We start from the raw sequence: 20,086 nt of genomic DNA on the forward strand, positions 1-20,086 counted from the left end.
AAACAAGTGTCTTTGTGTCCTTTTAGCCTTCTCCGGGTCTGAAAGGTTGGTTAAATTTGACATTCAACTTAGTTTATGGCCATCAACTTCGACTATACAAATGAGATGCTTGATTTATAATCTAGAATTAACTTTTACAAACTCAGAGCTCATCGGCTAAGTTACCTCTGTGATTACAGCGTTGCTAAAAGTGGCTCCTGTGCGTTAGCACTTTTAATAGCAATATCGCTAATATTTGGTTAATATTCAGGTCATGACATGTAAATGGAGTATTGTTGGCAGTTTTGGGATATTTTAGAGGGTTTTATGGGCGCAATAGTGTACACCCATTAGCTGCATTGTTAGCTACCTTGTACTTGCATAAATTAGAATGCATAAGAAAAGAAAGATGTGCTCCTGTCTTACATTGGTATTGTGAATAATTGGCAAAAATCCAAAACGTGCATCTCCCTTTTAACACTTAACTGATAAGTCCGTCTTGTCTTTTGTTGATTTTATAAAGTGTTTATACTGTAAGTATTGTATTTATTATTAAACACCAGGTGTTTGATTGTAATGTGCATCTTAGTTGTAATTTTGATTATTACATTTGAAGGCGTTGAAATTGCCATGAAAAATTGCTAGTGCTAATTAGTAGCATCATGACTGATCCAATGTAGTAAATTGGCACCAAGCGCGCTCTTTTTGTAAAGTGGAGAACTACTTTAGAACACTTTCCACGAATAAGTCTGTTTGCCCAATGAGTGCTTGAGCCGGTGCCAAGTCTGCACCTGGACCTGACGTCACGTTCAAATATGGTACTGGTTGATTTTACGTGAATCAGTACATTTTAGTACCCACAAAATTTGGTTGGTACCTGTAAACATACTGACTTCGGTACCCATCTCTATCCACACTGCAAAAAGTCAGTGTTCAAAAACAAGAAAAAAAAATACAAAAATTAGGGGTATTTTACTTGAACTAAGGAAAATTATCTGCCAATAGAACAAGAAAATTTGGCTTGTCAAGACTTTTCAAAACAAGTAAAATTAGCTAACCTCAATGAACCAAAAAATACCTTAAAATAAGTATATTCTCACTAATAAAAAGTGCACTTTTCTTGATAGAAAAAAATAATATGAGATATTTTTTCGCAATATGTTGAAAAATATTCTTAAAATAAGTAAATGCAAGTGCCATTATCTTGACATAATGATATGCGCTTGGCATAACATTTTTTGAAACCAGCAAACTTGTACTAAAAACTAGTTTATTTTTCTTAATGGAAAGGCAACAAGGCAACCGCTTGTTACTCTCGGGGTCTCCTAGCCGCTCAGGCAAATCATATTGTCTAAAAATGCATTTTCCCATCGATAACACGACATCATCGCGCCAAGTGCGTGCTCTTTCAGTCAATTAGTGCGCGAGGAATATATATATATATATGTATATATATATATATATATATATATATATTTATATATTTATTACAGCCCGGCCCCCAGCCAAATTTTTTTCTATTGTAATTTTGAAGAATTTACCTGAATGTGCATTAACTATTTCTGTTCAAAATAGTTTGAAATATCACATGTTAAATGTTTAAATATGTACTGTCCGTTTACTGTACTGTGCCAACTGTACTTCTATATGAGTACGTATTTTCTCCTGTTTCATTGAAAATAAAAGCAAAGTCCATTTGGCTGTCATCTGTTTTAATTATGAGACACAATTGTGTCAAAGTCATGATTTTTTTGTTCATGCTTGAAATAAGAAATTCTTACTTTGAAAAAGCAGTTTTATTCTTGTGAGTGTTGATGACACAGCTTTGCAACACTTGATATTGCATGTTTTACTCAATATAGGTCATCAAATCTCAGCAACAAGCTGTAATATCTTACTGAGATCATTTAGGACCAAAACACTTAAAACAAGTAAAACACTCTAACATAAAATCTGCTTAGTGAGAAGAATTATCTTATCAGACAAAAAATAAGCAAATATCACCCTTACTTGAGATATTTAATCTTAATTAGATTTCAGTTTTTGCAGTGCACAGGTGACACTTGTCTGTCCTTGCCATGGTTTTCACCCTACTTTTAGTAAACATGATATTTGTCCATTTTTTTAGGTGAACACAAGTCTGTGAGGGTTTGGTTTGACCGTGTGGCTGCCTCAAAGGCCTGCTTGTCAGCAGCCCACAAAGTGCTGCAGGGAAAAGGCCTGCTGGCTATGAGGAGTTTCATGCAGAGGCAGCCTGCCCCTCAGAGCGGCCAGTGCAGAGGCACACAGCCATGCAACAGCAGGACTGCTGAGGTATCTGCCAGATAATCACAATAACTTTGTTTGAACGTTTGAACACAAAGTGTTGATTATTGATAAATGTCTTGTCTTTTTCCTCATGGTTATTTAGGATGACGAAGGAGAGCGTGTGGTGTCACAAGAAGAGATGGAGGCGGCTGCTATGACATGGAGCAAACATTTAAACGTCTGTCAGTCAACTACAGACAGAGTGCACCCTATGTACGTGATTACATTTCTTGTACTGAAAAGACTCCTTCCTTCTTACATCTATGCCGGTTTATTTCCCTTCAGTCTGCCACAGAAGGGCCAGCGAAATATCCTGTTGACGAGTGCCTTGCCCTACGTTAACAATGTGCCCCACTTGGGAAACATCATTGGCTGTGTCCTCAGCGCTGACGTCTTCTCCAGGTGCACTACGAATTGGAAATTTCATAGAGAAAGGGTTCTTGCTGTGTACTTAGACCACAAAATGGCATACCTATTTAATGTTTTAAATGGCTTTCTCTTAAGGTACGGCCGTATGCGAGGCTGGAACATGTTGTTTGTGTGTGGCACAGACGAGTATGGCACCGCCACGGAAAACAAAGCCAGAGAAGAAGGCCTGTCGCCGCAGCAGATCTGCGACAAGTACCATGCCATTCATGCCAGCATCTACGAGTGGTTCCAGATAGACTTTGACTTCTTTGGAAGGACCACCACAGAGAAGCAGACGGAGTAGGTTTAAAAAGAGAACAGTCGTGAATTAGTCTTTCTAGAATCAAATACCATACTGATCCACATACATACAAGACTGTTTTTGCCTTGGAAAAAACTCAGAAAAAAATAGGTTGTTAAATGTGCGGCACATTGGCACCTGATGGTCTTTCAAGTCGGGGAAGCTATTTATCAGCTACTCTCTAAACATGAGTACAGTCTTCAATAACCGATTAAATATCTTAGATTTTACAAGAATACATCACATAAATGATTGCTACATTCTCCATATCAACTCGAAACACCATCGATCCATCAATTTTCTACCGCTAGTCCCTCTAGGAGTTGCAGGGGGGCTGCAGTCTATCCCAGCCGCACTTGGGCTGAAGGAAAAAAACTTTTAAAATATTTTGGTTTATATTTCAAGACGCTGATTCGCTCATTTTGCTCTCAAACAAGAAGAGATTCAGCCTCAGACAGATCATCCAATTATCATGCGAATGCTCAGCGTCCAAGCCCACTTTCCATATACTTCCAGGGACGCTCGGTGTCCAATGGGCGTGACAAAGGCGAGCATTTATCCAATGATTGTCTAGTTTGACTGCAGTGGAACCACCCACTCAATGCTCCCCAATTTAAGTCAGTGGACACTTGGCTTCAACTTTGTTTGATGAACTCTTGACGCAACCACAATGAGTGAGAAAAAATAAGTAACTGATTCTAAACAAACATTAAGCGCATTTTAGCGCATATTTAGTCAATGAAATGTAAACAAAAGTAAATAATTGACGACTTGTATTTTGTTTTTTTACATTTTAGCGGACGCTGAGCTTCACTTACAGTCTTAGTGCAATTGCTGTTGGTAAGGCATGTAAATGTATAGATGCTGACCAACAAGTCAGAGCAACAAGTCAGAGCTTTCTTCCTGTCACACACCGGTGACCTGCTCGAAAAGATTCTCATAGGTTGTTGGCAAGTTAGTCAACAGAGAAGGAATTATTGTGCTAATTTTGTTACAATGGTAAACAATGTAGCAGAGTAGTCAAACAACTGTCCAGCTATCTACCAGTTTGTTTCACTAGCATTAAAGATATTTCTTTAAGGGAGAAATTATTTCAGATTTGGTCTTTTTTCCAGAAGCGGGTCTTGAAAATAGTTTTTAAATTTGGGTCCGTATGGTATTTTCAGTAATGTTGAGGACAATGTTAAACAAAGAGGTCACACGTTGATCACAACACATTGGGGGCCTGAGTGGTATGCCCTTTTGACGCTGCTTGGTTTATATCTGAAAAGGCAAACACGTTTTACACGATTATTCACATTATGTAACGTAAGATTATTGTAATCTCATGCAGGATCCTGATGTGAACGTCTGGTCCTCTCAGCTATAAAATCTGCTTAATAGCTCTTAGTCTCAGAGCAGAATACAAATATTTTTTCCAAGTTACTATAATCACATTCAACTAACTGAAGCTGAGGTACTTTCTACACTAAATGGGACATTGTGGACAAAATATAAAACACTCTTCTTTAGAGCAGAGGAGACATTGATCTGCTCTAACAATACCAAACAGATAATATTTGAGGGTTTTATATTACAAGCTTTGTGCCACTCAAAAGGCATCAGGCACCAGTTTAAGTTGACGTGTATTAATGTTCTTTGCTTTGAGGTCTTTAGAGCCAACCATCATCAATTATTTTCATCTTCGAATAATACAATCTTTTGACGTAGGTGCAGTGTTTTCTGAATTGTGTGTTTTTTCTGTTCCACTCAGGATATCACAGAACATTTTCTGGAGGCTCCACGAGAACGGCTTCCTATTGGAAGACACGGTGGAGCAGCTCCGTTGCGAGAGCTGTCAGCGTTTTCTGGCTGACCGCTTTGTTGAAGGCACTTGCCCCCACTGCAACTACCCAGACGCCCGTGGTGACCAGTGTGACAAGTGTGGGCGGCTCATCAATGCAGTGGAACTCAAGGTGGGCACTTTATGTTGAAACGTTGACAACAACATAGTTGATAATAGACAACCAACTATCCACACTAATATGATCAAGTTAAAGTTACCAGTTGTTATTTCGGCATGTCTGTAATAAATGAGTAAATCTGTAATATCTGTCTGTCCCCTTAAGGCACCTCACTGCAAAGTCTGCAGTCAGACTCCAGTCATCTGTTCCTCCAAACATCTTTTCCTGGATCTGCCAAAAGTACAAGTTGTACTCCCATTTTTGTATTGAGCTTTGACCCCCAGCTACAGTTTGTCTGTATTTCCATCATCTCCATTCTAGTTAGAGGCTCAGCTGGAGCAGTGGCTAGAGAAGTCCACCAGCACCGGAGACTGGACCTCCAATGCCAAACAGATCACTCACTCCTGGCTAAGAGATGGACTGAAACCACGCTGCATCACTAGAGACCTGAAATGGGGAACGCCGGTACCTCACCCTGACTTCAAAGAAAAGGTCTGCTTTTGCCTAGCTAGTTTACAAACACTAGTACAGTGGCACACAGTTTTGGCTCTTATAACTGAGGACCCTCTTGTTGCCTCTTCAGGTGTTCTATGTGTGGTTTGATGCCCCTATCGGTTATCTTTCCATCACTGCCAACTACACTGACAAATGGGAAATGTGGTGGAAGAATCCAGATCAGGTACTGTCTATAATGAATGCTCACATTTCTTTTTTACAAACATGTTAATACACTCCGGGTTTACCTTTTTATAAGTACCGGTAGGTGTAAATACACAGAGTATAAAAGTTTTGTATCAACAAGCTCTGCACTTAGTGTCCTAAATAACACACCCTAAAGGATTTTTGCAATGTTACTATTGTGCCAATTGATGCAAATTAAAAGGGAAATGCACTCTTTTTGGAATTTTGCCTATCATTCACAATTACTAATGTATGACAAGAAACAACGTAAATATACATTGGCAAAAGTCAGCTTAAAGCGGAGCCAACGGGAATCACTCTATTCCGCCTATAAATTGCTCTAAAAAAACCTCCATTAATGTTTTGTATATACGCTTTAAGTATATATGTAATGTAATGTAATGTGGTACCAGGCACATTAATGTGATATTTACGTGTTTTGGTCATTTTAGGCATATGGCGGCATATTAATTTAACAGACGCATCACAGCGTTTGCTTTACCTTTCAACAAGAACAAACCTACTACTCGCGGCATACTTTGTGAGAGACAACAAAGACTACTTCGGGACATATTATGATCCAGAAACACTAATTTTTGAGCCTGAATATAAGGAGGATAAGCAACAAGTTTTAGAAGCTATGTGCTAAACCAATCCAGCTTTAGTGAAAACCTCAGCATCATGTAGCAGTATTGCTAAGTGCTGACATAATAAAACAATCACTTACTATACAATGTCTGCTCTCCCTGGGATGGCGACTGATGAGATGTTCATAACCTACCGTTAAGAATTAAGAATTCATCATAATTCCCAAGAAAGGTTAAAAAAAAAAAAGTTGCCGCAAACAAGCGTCTTAATGTGTCTGTCAAAGTTGACCAACTTCTCGGGTTATGACCACATCCTTCCACTATCCATGTGAGAGGCATGATTTCTAGAATCAACTTTCACCAATTTAGAGGCGATGCAGCAACGCACCGGCTCAATGTGTCAATATAACAGCATGAGCCAGTTAGTTCTCTAATCAATGCACAGCTAACAATAGATTGTCTGCATTAGCACTTATTATACCGGTAACAGTACTGCTAATACTTGGTTAATATTCAGGTCACAAGATGTAAATGAAATATTGTTATTTAGAGGTCTTTATGGGCGCAATTGTGTACTCCCGTTAGCTGAATTGTTAGCCACCTTCTACTTGTGTTATATTACAAGTTAGAATGCATAAAAAAAGAAAAATTTATTTTTGTCCTAGATAGGGATTGTGAATGCAATTTCGCTTTAACTCAATACCTATGAATTATGAGTGGCTTTGCAATTTCAACACCAACTCCAATTACGGCACATTTTGGACAATCACTGTCATTTTCACCAATTTTATTTGTCCCTGAGCAGCGCTCAAACACACGTCACCCTTCTCTCCCACATATGTCAAACTTCCAGCCCAGCCTGCGGGACCATAAGAAAATCAACATGCATCTGGCCCACATGGGGAATTTTATTCAATAAAAACCTCTACATACCATCAACATTAACATAATCTCATTCACATTTTATGTAATACATAACACTGGAGGCCACAGTGGTAATTATATGATGCATTGCACTAACCATTCATACTAAAGGTGTCACATTAACAAAAGTTGTACATGTGTAATTGTACATGAATACACCACTTAATGTATTAGAGACTTCCGTGCATGAATACATAGTGATAGTTGTGAAATCAACAAGGCATGGTGGGAAACGTTTGCTTCTCAAACTTGTCAGCTCTTCTGGATTCTGCAGAAGACTCTAGGAAATCGGCCCTGTATACCAACATCACCACAGAAGTTACAAACCTTCCCGGATTTTGAGGTTTTGTGTGTATATAAAATTGTGTGCCTTTTGCCCGGATGACAATGTGATGGTTGAGCAACAAAAACTTTATTTAAATGAGCAACCACAGCCGTATCGAGGTGCACATAAAAGCGGCTGTCTTCCATAGTATCTATAGTCCCTCCCCCCTTTGCTTTCCTCCTCCTATTTTCCCCACACTCAGTCCGTGTCACGACATATTTATGGACTCTCAGACCAGGGCTAGAATTTAACCACGGCAACCGCGGCAATTGCCGTGACCGCCCTCTCATTTGCCGTAATGCCCTAAAAATTTACCAACATTTGCGGCAACACCTTGTCGTGACCGCCCTTGATGTTTTATTAGCTAATGGACAAGGGATATAATGGTCAACGGCATAATGTTAAATAAAAATAAAATTCCGGACGGTTAGTAACACCGTCTCCTTTATAAATTTCCGATAACCCTACAATCATTAATTTATTTTAAACAACACAAAGTCAGACACATGCGCACCGTCGTCGCTTGGCTTCCTAATCATGGCGTAGTAACACCGTTAATCTCGCTCAAGGGGTACACCCTCGGAGTATACTTACCGTATTTTCCGCACTATAAGGCGCACCGGATTATTAGCCGCACCTTCAATGAATGGCATATTTCATAACTTTGTCCACCAATAAGCCGCCCCGGACTATAAGCCGCGCCTACGCTGCGCTAAAGGGAATGTCAAAAAAACAGTCAGATAGGTCAGTCAAACTTTAATAATATATTAAAAACCAGCGTTCTAACAACTCTGTTCACTCCCAAAATGTACGCAAATGTGCAATCACAAACATAGTAAAATTCAAAATAGTGCAGAGCAATAGCAACATAATGTTGCTCGAACGTTAATGTCACAACACACAAAATAAACATAGCGCTCACTTTCTGAAGTTATTCTTCATTCGTAAATCCTTCGTCTTCGGTGTCCGAAGTGAAAAGTTGGGCAAATTTACGATCCACTGGCAGATGTTGGCGTCGTCTGGCGCTGCCTCCTCGTCTTAGTGAAGGTGTGTTCGCCTTCTGTCGTCCACTGTTCCCACGCAGTTAGCAGTCTAGCTTCGAATGCCCTGTTGACACCAATATCTAGCGGCTGGAGGTCTTTTGTCAATCCACCCGGAATGACGGCGAGTATTGAATTAAGCGCGTAAGCGTGTCTCTCAATGTGCTGTTATGAGCTAGCAAATATAACAACTACACTACCCAGCATGCAACGATAGTTACGAGCATGCGCGGTAGCCCTGAGAAGCGTTGTTGTATGCTGGGAGTTAGAATGTGGTTATGAGCACGCTGCGAGTAAACGTTGAGAACTCAGTTAACACGCCTCGTCTGCATTATTTATAATGAGACAGACAACACACTTAATAGGAGCCATTTTGGGGTCTTTACATAAACACACAAATGGAAATGAAACGTCACATATCCCAGCATGCACCGCGCGCTTCTTCGTCGTCCACTGTTCCCACGCAGTTAGCAGTCTAGCTTCGAATGCCCTGTTGACACCAATATCTAGCGGCTGGAGGTCTTTTGTCAATCCACCCGGAATGACGGCGAGTATTGAATTAAGCGCGTAAGCGTGTCTCTCAATGTGCTGTTATGAGCTAGCAAATATAACAACTACACTACCCAGCATGCAACGATAGTTACGAGCATGCGCGGTAGCCCTGAGAAGCGTTGTATGCTGGCAGTTAGCACGCTGTGAGTAAACGTTGAGAACTCAGTTAACACGCCTCGTCTGCATTATTTATAATTAGACAGACAACACACTTAATAGGAGCCATTTTGGGGTCTTTACATAAACACACAAATGGAAATGAAACGTCACATATCCCAGCATGCACCGCGCGCTTCTTCTACGGGGAAAAAAGATGGCGGCTGTTTACCGTAGTTGCGAGACCTAAACTTTATGAAAATGAATCTTAATATTTATCCATATATAAAGCGCACCGGGTTATAAGGCGCACTGTCAGCTTTTGAGAAAATTTGTGGTTTTTAGGTGCGCCTTATAGTGCGGAAAATACGGTACTCAACAGACCTACATGTCACACTAAGGGTGGCCGTATGAACAACGCCAACACTGTCATAAATCTGTGCTACATAGTGAGACCACACTAAACAACAATGACAAACACATTCCTGGACGCTACAGTCATTTTCCCTCGCTTTCGCCATGTGTTTAAGAGCGCACTGCTGTTAGATGGAGACAAGTGTGGACAATATTGGAGACACTTTTCCCCACACTAAAAGTATACAGCGAAGGAGAAAAACTATATGATGTTACTTTCGTTTTGACAATACAGCGTCCATCAGCTAATGAGGTGAGGAAACACGCTGTCACTCCTGATTTTTTGTTGTTGGCCAAACTGTTGTACTGAACCACAAGAGGGCGTTAGAGAAGAGCACATCTTGTTTGCTAGACTTCATCTCCATTAGCCAACCTGCTTTGTGTTTTATTTTGATATCAATAAGTAAACACCATGTTTCTTTTTACTTTTTTTGTTTTCATGTCACAAAGGTATTACTTTCAAAACCATTTGACACATCATTTTGTTATTGTTTTATTGTGTGTAGTTAATTCCTATCCGACATATTTCTGCTCAAACTCTTAATGGATCTGCCCTGATACATCATCTACATGTACATAACTAAAAAAAATACTTCCCTCTATCAAAAGGTAAACATAGAGATAAAGGAATCATGAAATGACAAAAAGCTGACAGGTTTATATTAATAATGAATTTAAAAAAACTTTATATGTATGCAAGCATGCTTTGGAGCCCCTGCCTGGAAAGAAAATGTTTGCCTTGGTGCCCTAAAATATGAGCTCTCCTTTAAGGCAACACTTGCCTTGACCTTAAAAAGTTAAAATTCGAGGCCTGTCAGACTGTCGGAAAAATAGAACTATTCACGCAGAAAAGAATGAACACCAGTGTTAAAAAAAAGTCTATCATCACAAATGGAGTTAAATAAAAATGTTTTTTAAAAAGTCTGTCCACATAAAAACAACTTCACTGGCTGTCATTTGATGTACATTTGTATGTGCAATGAATCATGTTTGACCCGCTATCTAAACTGTGGTTGGAATTTTGGGCCCCTGAGGCCCACGTTTGGTCTAACCAGTGAAATATGTCCTCAATACATAAATGTTGATTAAATAAAATACAAAAGACTCTTGAATACAAATACACTACATGATGTGACCACACTTAGAATATTGAAAGTAATTTTTAAAATCACAACCTGATGCAATATTACTGAAACAAATGGTCTCCCAACATCTCATCTTTTGCTGCAACTTTGTGTAAAAAGCTGTCGTGAAATCAAGTACTTTAAGCCACAACAATCACACACAAAAATCACACAAAATCCTAAAAGGACTGACCATGTTAGTGTTTGGACTTCAATACAAGGACTTCCAATACACAGGAGAACCACCGAAAAACTAAAATCTAAGTTACATACAAACTGGATATATCCTACACAACTTTCTGGCATGCAGGAAATACCACGCTTGACGCTTCTCCTTGTTCAATAAAAAGATTTAAAAGAGCTTAGTCCTACAGATAAAAAGAAATCCAACATTTGCTGTAATAAGCAAAGCTATCGTCTTCATTCTCATCAACTCATCTCATCTTTCTCCATCTAAAACCCCACGATTGAGCTTTGTGTGTGCGCGTGTGTGTGCTTCATCTTTGGGTGGGGGCTGGGAAGAGCTGATAAATCCTCTTTGAACTGGATGATCTCATGATGATCTAATATGATGTCATCCTCATGTTGCAGTGTTTGTGTGCCACCAGGTGGAGCTGTACAATTTCATGGCCAAAGACAATGTGCCGTTCCACAGTGTGGTGTTTCCCTGCTCCCTTCTGGGAGCTCAGGATGGCTATACACTGGTCAACCACCTGATTGCCACTGGTAGGCGTTTGTAGCTTTTTCATTATTTATGACATTCACTACAGCACACTGGTAAATTATTCATGCTGCAGTCACACTGAAAATGTCCTATTCTGACTTGTGTGCAGAATATCTGAATTATGAAGACACAAAGTTCTCCAAGAGCCGTGGTGTTGGCGTGTTTGGCGACATGGCCAAGGACACCGGTATCCCGTCTGACGTGTGGCGCTTCTACCTGCTCTATGTGCGTCCAGAAGGACAGGATTCCACCTTCTCCTGGGCGGACATGGCTATGAAGAACAACTCGGAACTGCTCAATAACTTGGGCAACTTCATTAACAGGTTGGACATCAAGAATTTGTCCTCAACTGTACCATAGAGTATTTTTGTAAACTATTTTAAATAAGTCTGAGGTGCCACAACAGTTTGATGGCCAAACTCTGGCCTGGATAATGGAAATTTAGACTATTTTAAAGTGCTTCTAGTAATGTCAGTTTTGTGAGTCTGTTACGCTAATGAGTTATGTTCTTACGTCATGTTCTTTATCCACTTTCGACATCTACAATGTAACTCTGCTCTTGTCCAACGTAAAATATTTCATATACCAATTACAAAATATAACTTCATTAGCTCAAGATATATATATATATATATATATATATATATATATATATATATATATATAGTAAAGCCTCAATTTACAACCTTAATTAGGGTTCGTAAATTGAAAAGTTTGTATAGTGAAACAAATGTCTCCATAATAAACAATGTAAATATGAATAATGTGTTCCAGCCTCGACAAAAGTCTATATTTTAGTGAAAATTTGTACACTTTGAACACAGTATAAAGTGCTACACAGTACTGCATATCAAATAAACATAAAGGGTGATGGATCAACTTTTTCCTTACGAACAAACCAAAACAAGCTGAACTGCGCTGTATGCACTGCTCTGCCAGCACGCGCGCACACATACTCGTCACATAGATGCCATCACAAACGATCAGAAATCACACACAGGTACATCCTTAACTTTAACAGCCCTTGACAAAAGTCCATATTTCAGTGAAGATTTGTACAATTTGAACAGAGTATACATTGCTATACAGTACTGTATATCAAATAAACATAAGAAGGGGTGATGGATGAACCTTTTTTTTACTAACAAGCTGAACTGCGCTGTATGCACTGCTCTGCCAGCAAGCGCCCACACACACTAGTCACATAGATGCTCTCACAAACGATCAGAAATCACATAAATCCTTAACTTTAACAACCATGAGGCTACAATAATAAACCTTTTAAAAAGTAAAATCCACCCACAATAACATTGGCAAAGAGCCGAAGAGAAAGGGAGGAGGAGGGGTACTGCGTGCGCGTGCACTCTTGTGCCGGTGATCGAAAGGACGAGAGTGTCTTTTCCTCCACTGTTAAAATAAGTCTGCTCTGGCATAATTTTCCAGAAAAGTCCGGTCTCATCAAAATTTAATCTTGCTGTAGTACAAAGCCTGTTTCATCAAATATTCCATACTTGTGAGCGCCATTAATATATTAGCTGTTGTTGTTGTTTTTTAACTCCACAGCAATTCCCTCCTTCTCTCCACACTTTCCACTCATATTGAGTTGGCACAATTGGCGAAACTTGTCAAAAGGCGAAAAAACACACACAAACAAGGCACACGCTGGGTTTGTAAATCAAGGTTCCACTGTCTATATATATATATATTTAGATATAATATACCACTGTACTGATGAACGGATGTGTAATAATGACATCAAGTTAGCTTTTGTAGGCTTCTGGTTGGACAAAATGCAAATGACAGCCAGTGAATGTTTTTTATGCGAACATAGATTGTTTTCAAACTACACTTGCACGGATGGAGATTGTTTAACAGCGTAGATGCGCTTTGGAAAATACCTGTGTGGGTGTGCACAAGCAAAAAACAAATGACATTTCTATAACATGATTATATTGTTACTTTTATGTGCATGTGTAATACATAGCTGATATGGATGACCATGGAAGAAGACTGGGTATTTATATTGTTCAAACGCCAGCCACCTAACCAAAACATACAGTAGCTTTAAGTTGTGGGACAGAAGGACATAAACATTAGTAACACGAGCACAGCTATGTTAGCTACAATACTATCATTACACTCAAATGTTAATAGCAACATCGTGGTAAGTTAGCTTGAAGAAAAACTGAATGATTAAGTGATCTTACAGCTCCCATGTCTATAGCTAACTGACAGATTTTAAGATGTGTAGCAAAGCTTACTTTGGCATATACACAGGTCAGAGGCAGTATCATGTTCATGATGGATGAGCTTTTTCCTCTCTGACGTCATTAAAAGCAACCGTGTAAGCACTTATTCTCTCAGAAGTGTTATGCTCATAAACAGGCTAAGGGACTTACTGCATGAACATCATTTTAAAAAGTCCCTTTTCCCTAAAAGGGCCATTTTTAAAATTACTCTTTTTTTATTAAATTTTCTTTTTTTAAATACAGGAATCAAGTCCAATTAAGAAATAAGATTTGAGAATGTAGGAGACGTAACTATTACAAGAGATCGTCCCCACTTTTTGTAAACATGTTTGGTATGGTGTAATATCAGCCCAATTAGACCGCCGCTTTAATGGCTTTTAAAAAGATTGGGGGTTAAATCCTGCTTCAAAGAGAGTTTTTTTCCCCAAAGCACCTTGATCTTGCAAATTGTTCTCGGGCAGCAGCGTCGATGCCGAATTGCTTTTAAAAGATCTTAAACTGCATCCAGCTTGAGGTGGTGGAGGTAGACAGTAGCCTGAAACAAGTCCTCACCGCACAATATCATCAGCCATCGCACTTTCTTGCACTCTCGCAATAGAACATGTAAGAATGCAGGTCAGGCAAAGTTTGCTGCGCTCCCACATCAGGACCACTGCTCGTTGTAAATATGACAGCCTTGTCAAAGCCTTTTTGGACCTAGCCGTCTCTCCTTGAGAGGCGTTGAATTTAGTCAAATATAGATTACCGCGTTGCGTCAGACATGTCAGCCTCTCACTATAAGCATCCTGATGATTTGCACATACAACTCAGCTCAATTATTTTCTAGCAACGAGGCTCAAAGCAGAGCTGTTATGTTCATTTACGTCAACCCAGTGCTGCATTACACGATCCATATTTCATCCTCAATTAGCGAGTGGAGTAACACGCCTTTCTTATTTAGCATTTTCTCCCTCCTGATTCTAGCTGCCTTTCTGACACTTCTCACGCACTTTATTCTGACCCCTATTTTTTTTCTGCTTTTCTGTCTTTCTCCATTCGCCTTCAACCCTCCTTCGATTCTCCAGAGGCGGCATGTTTGTTTCTAAGTTCTTTGATGGCTCTGTGCCTGTGATGGAGCTGCTGCAGGAAGATAAGAAGCTCTTGGCTTTAGTGGGCTGGGAGCTCCAGCAGTACATCCAGCTCATGGACAAAGTCAAGTAAGACCACATGAATTGCACACAAATGTATTTATGCATACAGTACATTGGATATGCTGTCAGTTTCAAGCCCGTTGTTTACTTTTTTGTGATGTTTTAATGATTAACTGTTTGAACTGGAAGTGGATTTTGTCCTCTACTAGAATTCGTGATGCTCTGAAACACATCCTCAACATCTCTCGCCATGGCAACCAGTACATTCAAGTCAATGAACCCTGGAAGAAGATCAAGGGAGGAGATGCAGAACGGTGAGATTATGATGACCTATATGTAATATCATGCAGGGGAGATAGATGTAATACCTTTGCATATTTTCAATCCAAAAGCGAGAATTGATTACCTATTAGAGAAGCGTTCGTTCATTTGTATTTCTCGAACCTCTTGATTGGACCAGTGTTTTTCAACCACTGTGTGCACTGGTGTGCCGTGAGATACAGTCTGGTGTGTCGTGGGAGATTGTCATTTCACCTACCGTATTTTTCGGAGTATAAGTCGCACCGGAGTATAAGTCGCACCTGCCGAAAATGCATAATAAAGAAGGAAAAAAAACATATATAAGTCGCACTGGAGTTAAGTCGCATTTTTGGGGGAAATGTATTTGATAAAACCCAACACCAAGAATAGACATTTGAAAGGCAATATGAAATAAATAAAGAATAGTGAACAACAGGCTGAATAAGTGTATGTTATATGACGCATAAATAACCAACTGAGAACGTGCCTGGTATGTTAACGTAACATATTATGGTAAGAGTCATTCAAAAAACTATAACATATAGAACATGCTATACGTTTACCAAACAATCTGTCACTCCTAATCGCTAAATCCCATGAAATCTTGTACGTCTAGTCTCTTACGTGAATGAGCTAAATAATATTATTTGATATTTTACAGTAATGTGTTAATAATTTCACACATAAGTCGCTCCTGAATATAAGTCGCACCCCCGGCCAAACTATGAAAAAAACGTCGACTTATAGTCCGAAAAATACGGTAATAGGGTTAAAAATATTTTTTGCAAACCAGTAATTATAATCAGCAAATAATGTGCCGTTGTTGAATATCTGTGCTGTCTAGAGCTCGGCAGAGTAACCGTTTAATACTCTTACATATCAGTAGGTGGTGCTTTGTCATGATCACAATATGCTGGAAGCAGCGTGCAGGTCAAAAGTTATCCAATGCTTAAACCAAAAATAAACAGAAGGCGAGTGCCGCTAAGAAAAGGCATTGAAGCTTAGGGAAGGCTATGCAGAACAAAACTACAACTGAACTGGCTACAAAGTAAACAAAAACAGAATGCTGGACAACAGCAAAGACTTACAGCGTGTGGAGCAGACGGCGTCCACAAAGTACGTCCGTACATGACATGACAATCAACAATGTCCACACAAAAAAGGACAGCGTCCACACAACTGAAATAGTCTTGATTGCTAAAACAAAGCGGGTGCGGGGAATAGCGCTCAGGGAAGAAATGAAACTGCTACAGGAAAATACCAACAAAACAGGAAAAGCCACCAAAATAGGAGCGCAAGACAAGAACTAAAACACTGGAAAACACCAAAAAAACTCCAAATAAGTCACGACGTGATGTTACAGGTTGTGACAGTACTTTGAGACAAGAGCTATAGTGATGCATGCTTGGTTATGGTTTGAAGTCATATCCAACAATTGCCAGAATGACTTTTTACTGTCAATATCAGGTGCTGAGTTTCATTTCTTTGTTTTTTGCTGGTGGTGTGCCTCCGCATTTTTTCAATGAAAAAAATGTGCATTGGCTCAAAACAAGTTGAAAAACACTGCACTGGACTACAAATAAAATGTGTTCAAGGACGTCAAAGGAAATTATTAGATGATTCCTTGCTATGTGTTCCCTTCAGGCAGCGTGCAGGCACTGTCACTGGTGTGTCCGTCAACATCGCCTGTCTGCTGTCAGTCATGCTGCTGCCCTACATGCCAGCAGTCAGCCAGACCATCAGGGATCAACTGAATGCCCCTCAATCCTGCGTCAACACCATGTTGCAAGGCACCGGTACCTTTACATGCGTGCTGGGCGCGGGCCACCGCATTGGAACCGTGAGTATTAGTGCACACTCACCAGAATGGCGACAATAATGATGGTTAAATAATAGGGTTGTGCTGATCCATCGATTCCTGGATGCATCAATATCGATTAGCAAAATCACAAGCAAAACGGCAGCAGCACCAGGAAGTTGGCCAAAACAAAACAAAAAACACCAGAACAGTTTTAAGGGACAGACTGTACAGTAAGGCCTATTGCAGGGGTCTCAAAAGTGTGGCTTAAATGTAAAATGTTAACATTCAATTTTGCACTTAGTAATAAATAAAAAGGCTTTGTCATTTTATTCATTTTTTCTGAACTGTTTTGACTTTGCTAGTTCCCAAATCTGTGAAAACAGCAATTAAAGTTAATTCATTTGTGAAGTGAAGTGAATTATATTTATATAGTGCTTTTCTGTAGTGACTCAAAGCGCTTTACATATTGAAACCCATTATCTAAGTTACATTTAAACCAGTGTGGGTGGTACTGGGAGCAGGTGGGTAAAGTGTCTTGCCCAAGGACACAACGGCAGTGACTTGGATGGCGAAAGCGGGAATCGAACCTGGAACCCTCAAGTTGCTGGCACGGCACTCTGCCAACCGAGCTATACCGCCCCAATTTAAATGGTTAAAATAAGTCTTATTTCCTTATAGCACTTTGAGTAAAAAGAGCAGCTTTTAGATGTTGGAAATGTGTAAGATAATTCTGATAAATATACCTTGTTCAAAAGAATCAAGTATGGAGGGGAACAGAGCATCCATAATTGGCATAATCGTAAATAAATAAATGATAAATGGTTTATACTTGTATAGCGCTTTTCTACCTTCAAGGTACTCAAAGCGCTTTGACAGTATTACCACATTCACCCATTCACACACACATTCACACACTGATGGCGGGAGCTGCCATGCAAGGCGCTAACCAGCAGCCATCAGGAGCAAGGGTGAAGTGTCTTGCCCAAGGACACAATGGACGTGACTAGGATGGTAGTAATAAACCTTTAATATTTGAATCATAGCACCCTAAATCGTAATCCAAATTGAATCATGAAGTCCCTAAGATGCAAATTCCTACAAAATACCCCTTCTTTCTGCAAGTGAGGCAACATTAGTGTTGAATGACAAGGCAAGGCACGTTTATTTATAAAAGCACAATTCATACACAGGGCAATCCAAAGTGCTTTACAGAAAATTTAAAAGAAGGCAAAAATAAAAATATAAAATCATATTTCAAATTAAAATCAGAAAATACGATCATCAGAAAAACAATCCTAATTCATTAAAATATCAAATCAATCAAATACTATAGATACAATACTTCCAGGCAATGTTCCCTCTAATTGTTCATGTGTCTGAGCAAACACAAAAACTCCCTGAGCATTCAGTGGAGCACATGTGAGCAACATCACACGTGGCAATACCAGCAGCACACCTGTCTCAAACCAATCTTTTATTATAACACTCAAATGAGAGGAGTCATTTTCATGAGATTATTTAGTAATATTAGTGATTTGGCCCACTTGTAATGAAAATAAAAGAAATCTTGTTTTTCATAAGCTATGGATTAGTATTGTACAATATGTCTGGGTGGGGGTCCTGCTTTGGAAATTATTTGTACCCCTTTCAGAGATCACATTTAGTTCCCCTTAAACATCCTCATGTTGCACAGTGAAATGTAAGCATAGGATGAAGTGTGCATTCCTGTAACTTTCTCTAGTAACAGCATTCCATGATTAATATAAATAAATTAACATTAAAATTAAATGACAGTAGAATAAGCACACGTATGACTGAGGAGTCATAGTGTAACTTAGTGTGGTGTTTGAGTTGTCCGACTTTTTGTGTGGCCATAAACGCACCAGTGGCTTAGTGGTATGCGTGTTGGTGACAGATGACAAGTTGCTTTTGGCCTGGTTTGTACGGCAGAAAATGACTAGTTTTTCGAGATAGAAGTTTTTTACTCATGTTTTTGGTGTGGTTATGGCCGAATATAAACAATTTTGCTCAATAAAGTGATCGATATAATTCCTGTCCTCGAAGCATCTCGATAGACGTTACAATAATCGACCGGTGTTCAATTGAACGGTGTTGACGAACACCTTTAGGGCCGCTTGTTGTCACTGTCACTCAGAGTTGCATTGCAAAATTATACAGAATAAATGTGTTTATTTTGTTTAGAATTCAGATGGGTTTGATTTGGTGCGCGGCATATATTTGCTGTGCACAGAGGACGCTTGAGCAGTGCGCAATTGGGAATCAGGGAACGTTGCTTCCAGGTGTCATATGCACAATTAAAAGGCTGGATTTGAACATTGCCAATGTTGAGGCTCGTCTCACATCTTCAAGAAGACCATTCCAGATTTTAGAAGCATAAAACTGAAACACAGTTTCACCATGTTTGGTCCTGACTGTAGGGAGGCACCATTAGGAGACAACTCCCTGAGGTTTTCACAGCTTGTGGTGGCTCTAACATGTCAGAGATGTACTTTGGCACAAGACCATGAAAAGACTTGTACCCAAGGACAGCTGTTTTAAAGTCTATTCTCTGAGCAACAGGAAGCCAGTGCATTGACCAAAGCACTGGACTAATATGGTCGTATTTCCTGGTTCTAGTTAGGATTCGAGCAGCAGCATTTTGGATGTACTGCAGCTGCTTTACAGCTCGTTTAGAGAGCCCAGTGAGAAGGCCATTACAGTAGTGTAACCTGCTGGAGACAAAGGCATGGCTTAGTATTTTATGTCTGATATAGAAAATGTTCCTTTGAATTTGGCAATGTTTTTCAGGTGGTAAAAAACTGCTGATTTTATTGACTTAATGTGACAGTTAAAGTTCAAGTCTAAGTCCATTATTACTCCTAGATTTGTAACATGATTATTAGGTTTCAGGGAGAGGTTCTCAATGTGATTGATAGTAGTTTCTCTTTGCGTCTGTGGGCCAATGACAATGATTTCAGTTTTTTTTTTGCATCCCCACACTGATCTGTTTGATGCAGCGACAAAGTGGATCAACAGGGCGACGTTCACCTGCCGTCAGTGACACGTAGATCTGCGTGTCATCTGCATAGCTGTGGTAGGACACATTGAAGCTGTGAATGGAAGACAAGTAGGCCTTTCACTTATGAGAGGCCACAGGTGTTGTCAAGCCTTACCTGAGCTTGCAAACAAGGGGACATCAGA

General features: G+C 39.6%; 1 protein-coding gene across 2 annotated transcripts in view; it reads left to right on the forward strand.

Moving 5' to 3' along the window:
* mars1 (methionyl-tRNA synthetase 1) overlaps nucleotides 1-20,086 on the forward strand; it is a 36,487-nt gene that overhangs the window by 12,065 nt on the left and 4,336 nt on the right. For both annotated transcript variants that reach the window (XM_061937752.2, XM_061937753.2), the window contains exons 6-18: nucleotides 2,108-2,292; nucleotides 2,390-2,499; nucleotides 2,572-2,688; nucleotides 2,791-2,994; nucleotides 4,749-4,950; nucleotides 5,104-5,178; nucleotides 5,260-5,430; nucleotides 5,522-5,617; nucleotides 11,290-11,407; nucleotides 11,515-11,728; nucleotides 14,719-14,850; nucleotides 14,994-15,098; nucleotides 16,729-16,924. In XM_061937752.2, coding sequence (XP_061793736.1) covers nucleotides 2,108-2,292; nucleotides 2,390-2,499; nucleotides 2,572-2,688; nucleotides 2,791-2,994; nucleotides 4,749-4,950; nucleotides 5,104-5,178; nucleotides 5,260-5,430; nucleotides 5,522-5,617; nucleotides 11,290-11,407; nucleotides 11,515-11,728; nucleotides 14,719-14,850; nucleotides 14,994-15,098; nucleotides 16,729-16,924 — 1,925 coding nt within the window. The remainder of the gene's footprint in view (nucleotides 1-2,107; nucleotides 2,293-2,389; nucleotides 2,500-2,571; nucleotides 2,689-2,790; nucleotides 2,995-4,748; nucleotides 4,951-5,103; nucleotides 5,179-5,259; nucleotides 5,431-5,521; nucleotides 5,618-11,289; nucleotides 11,408-11,514; nucleotides 11,729-14,718; nucleotides 14,851-14,993; nucleotides 15,099-16,728; nucleotides 16,925-20,086) is intronic.

Source organism: Nerophis lumbriciformis, linkage group LG03, assembly GCF_033978685.3.
Source record: "Nerophis lumbriciformis linkage group LG03, RoL_Nlum_v2.1, whole genome shotgun sequence".
Lineage (NCBI taxonomy): Eukaryota > Metazoa > Chordata > Actinopteri > Syngnathiformes > Syngnathidae > Nerophis > Nerophis lumbriciformis.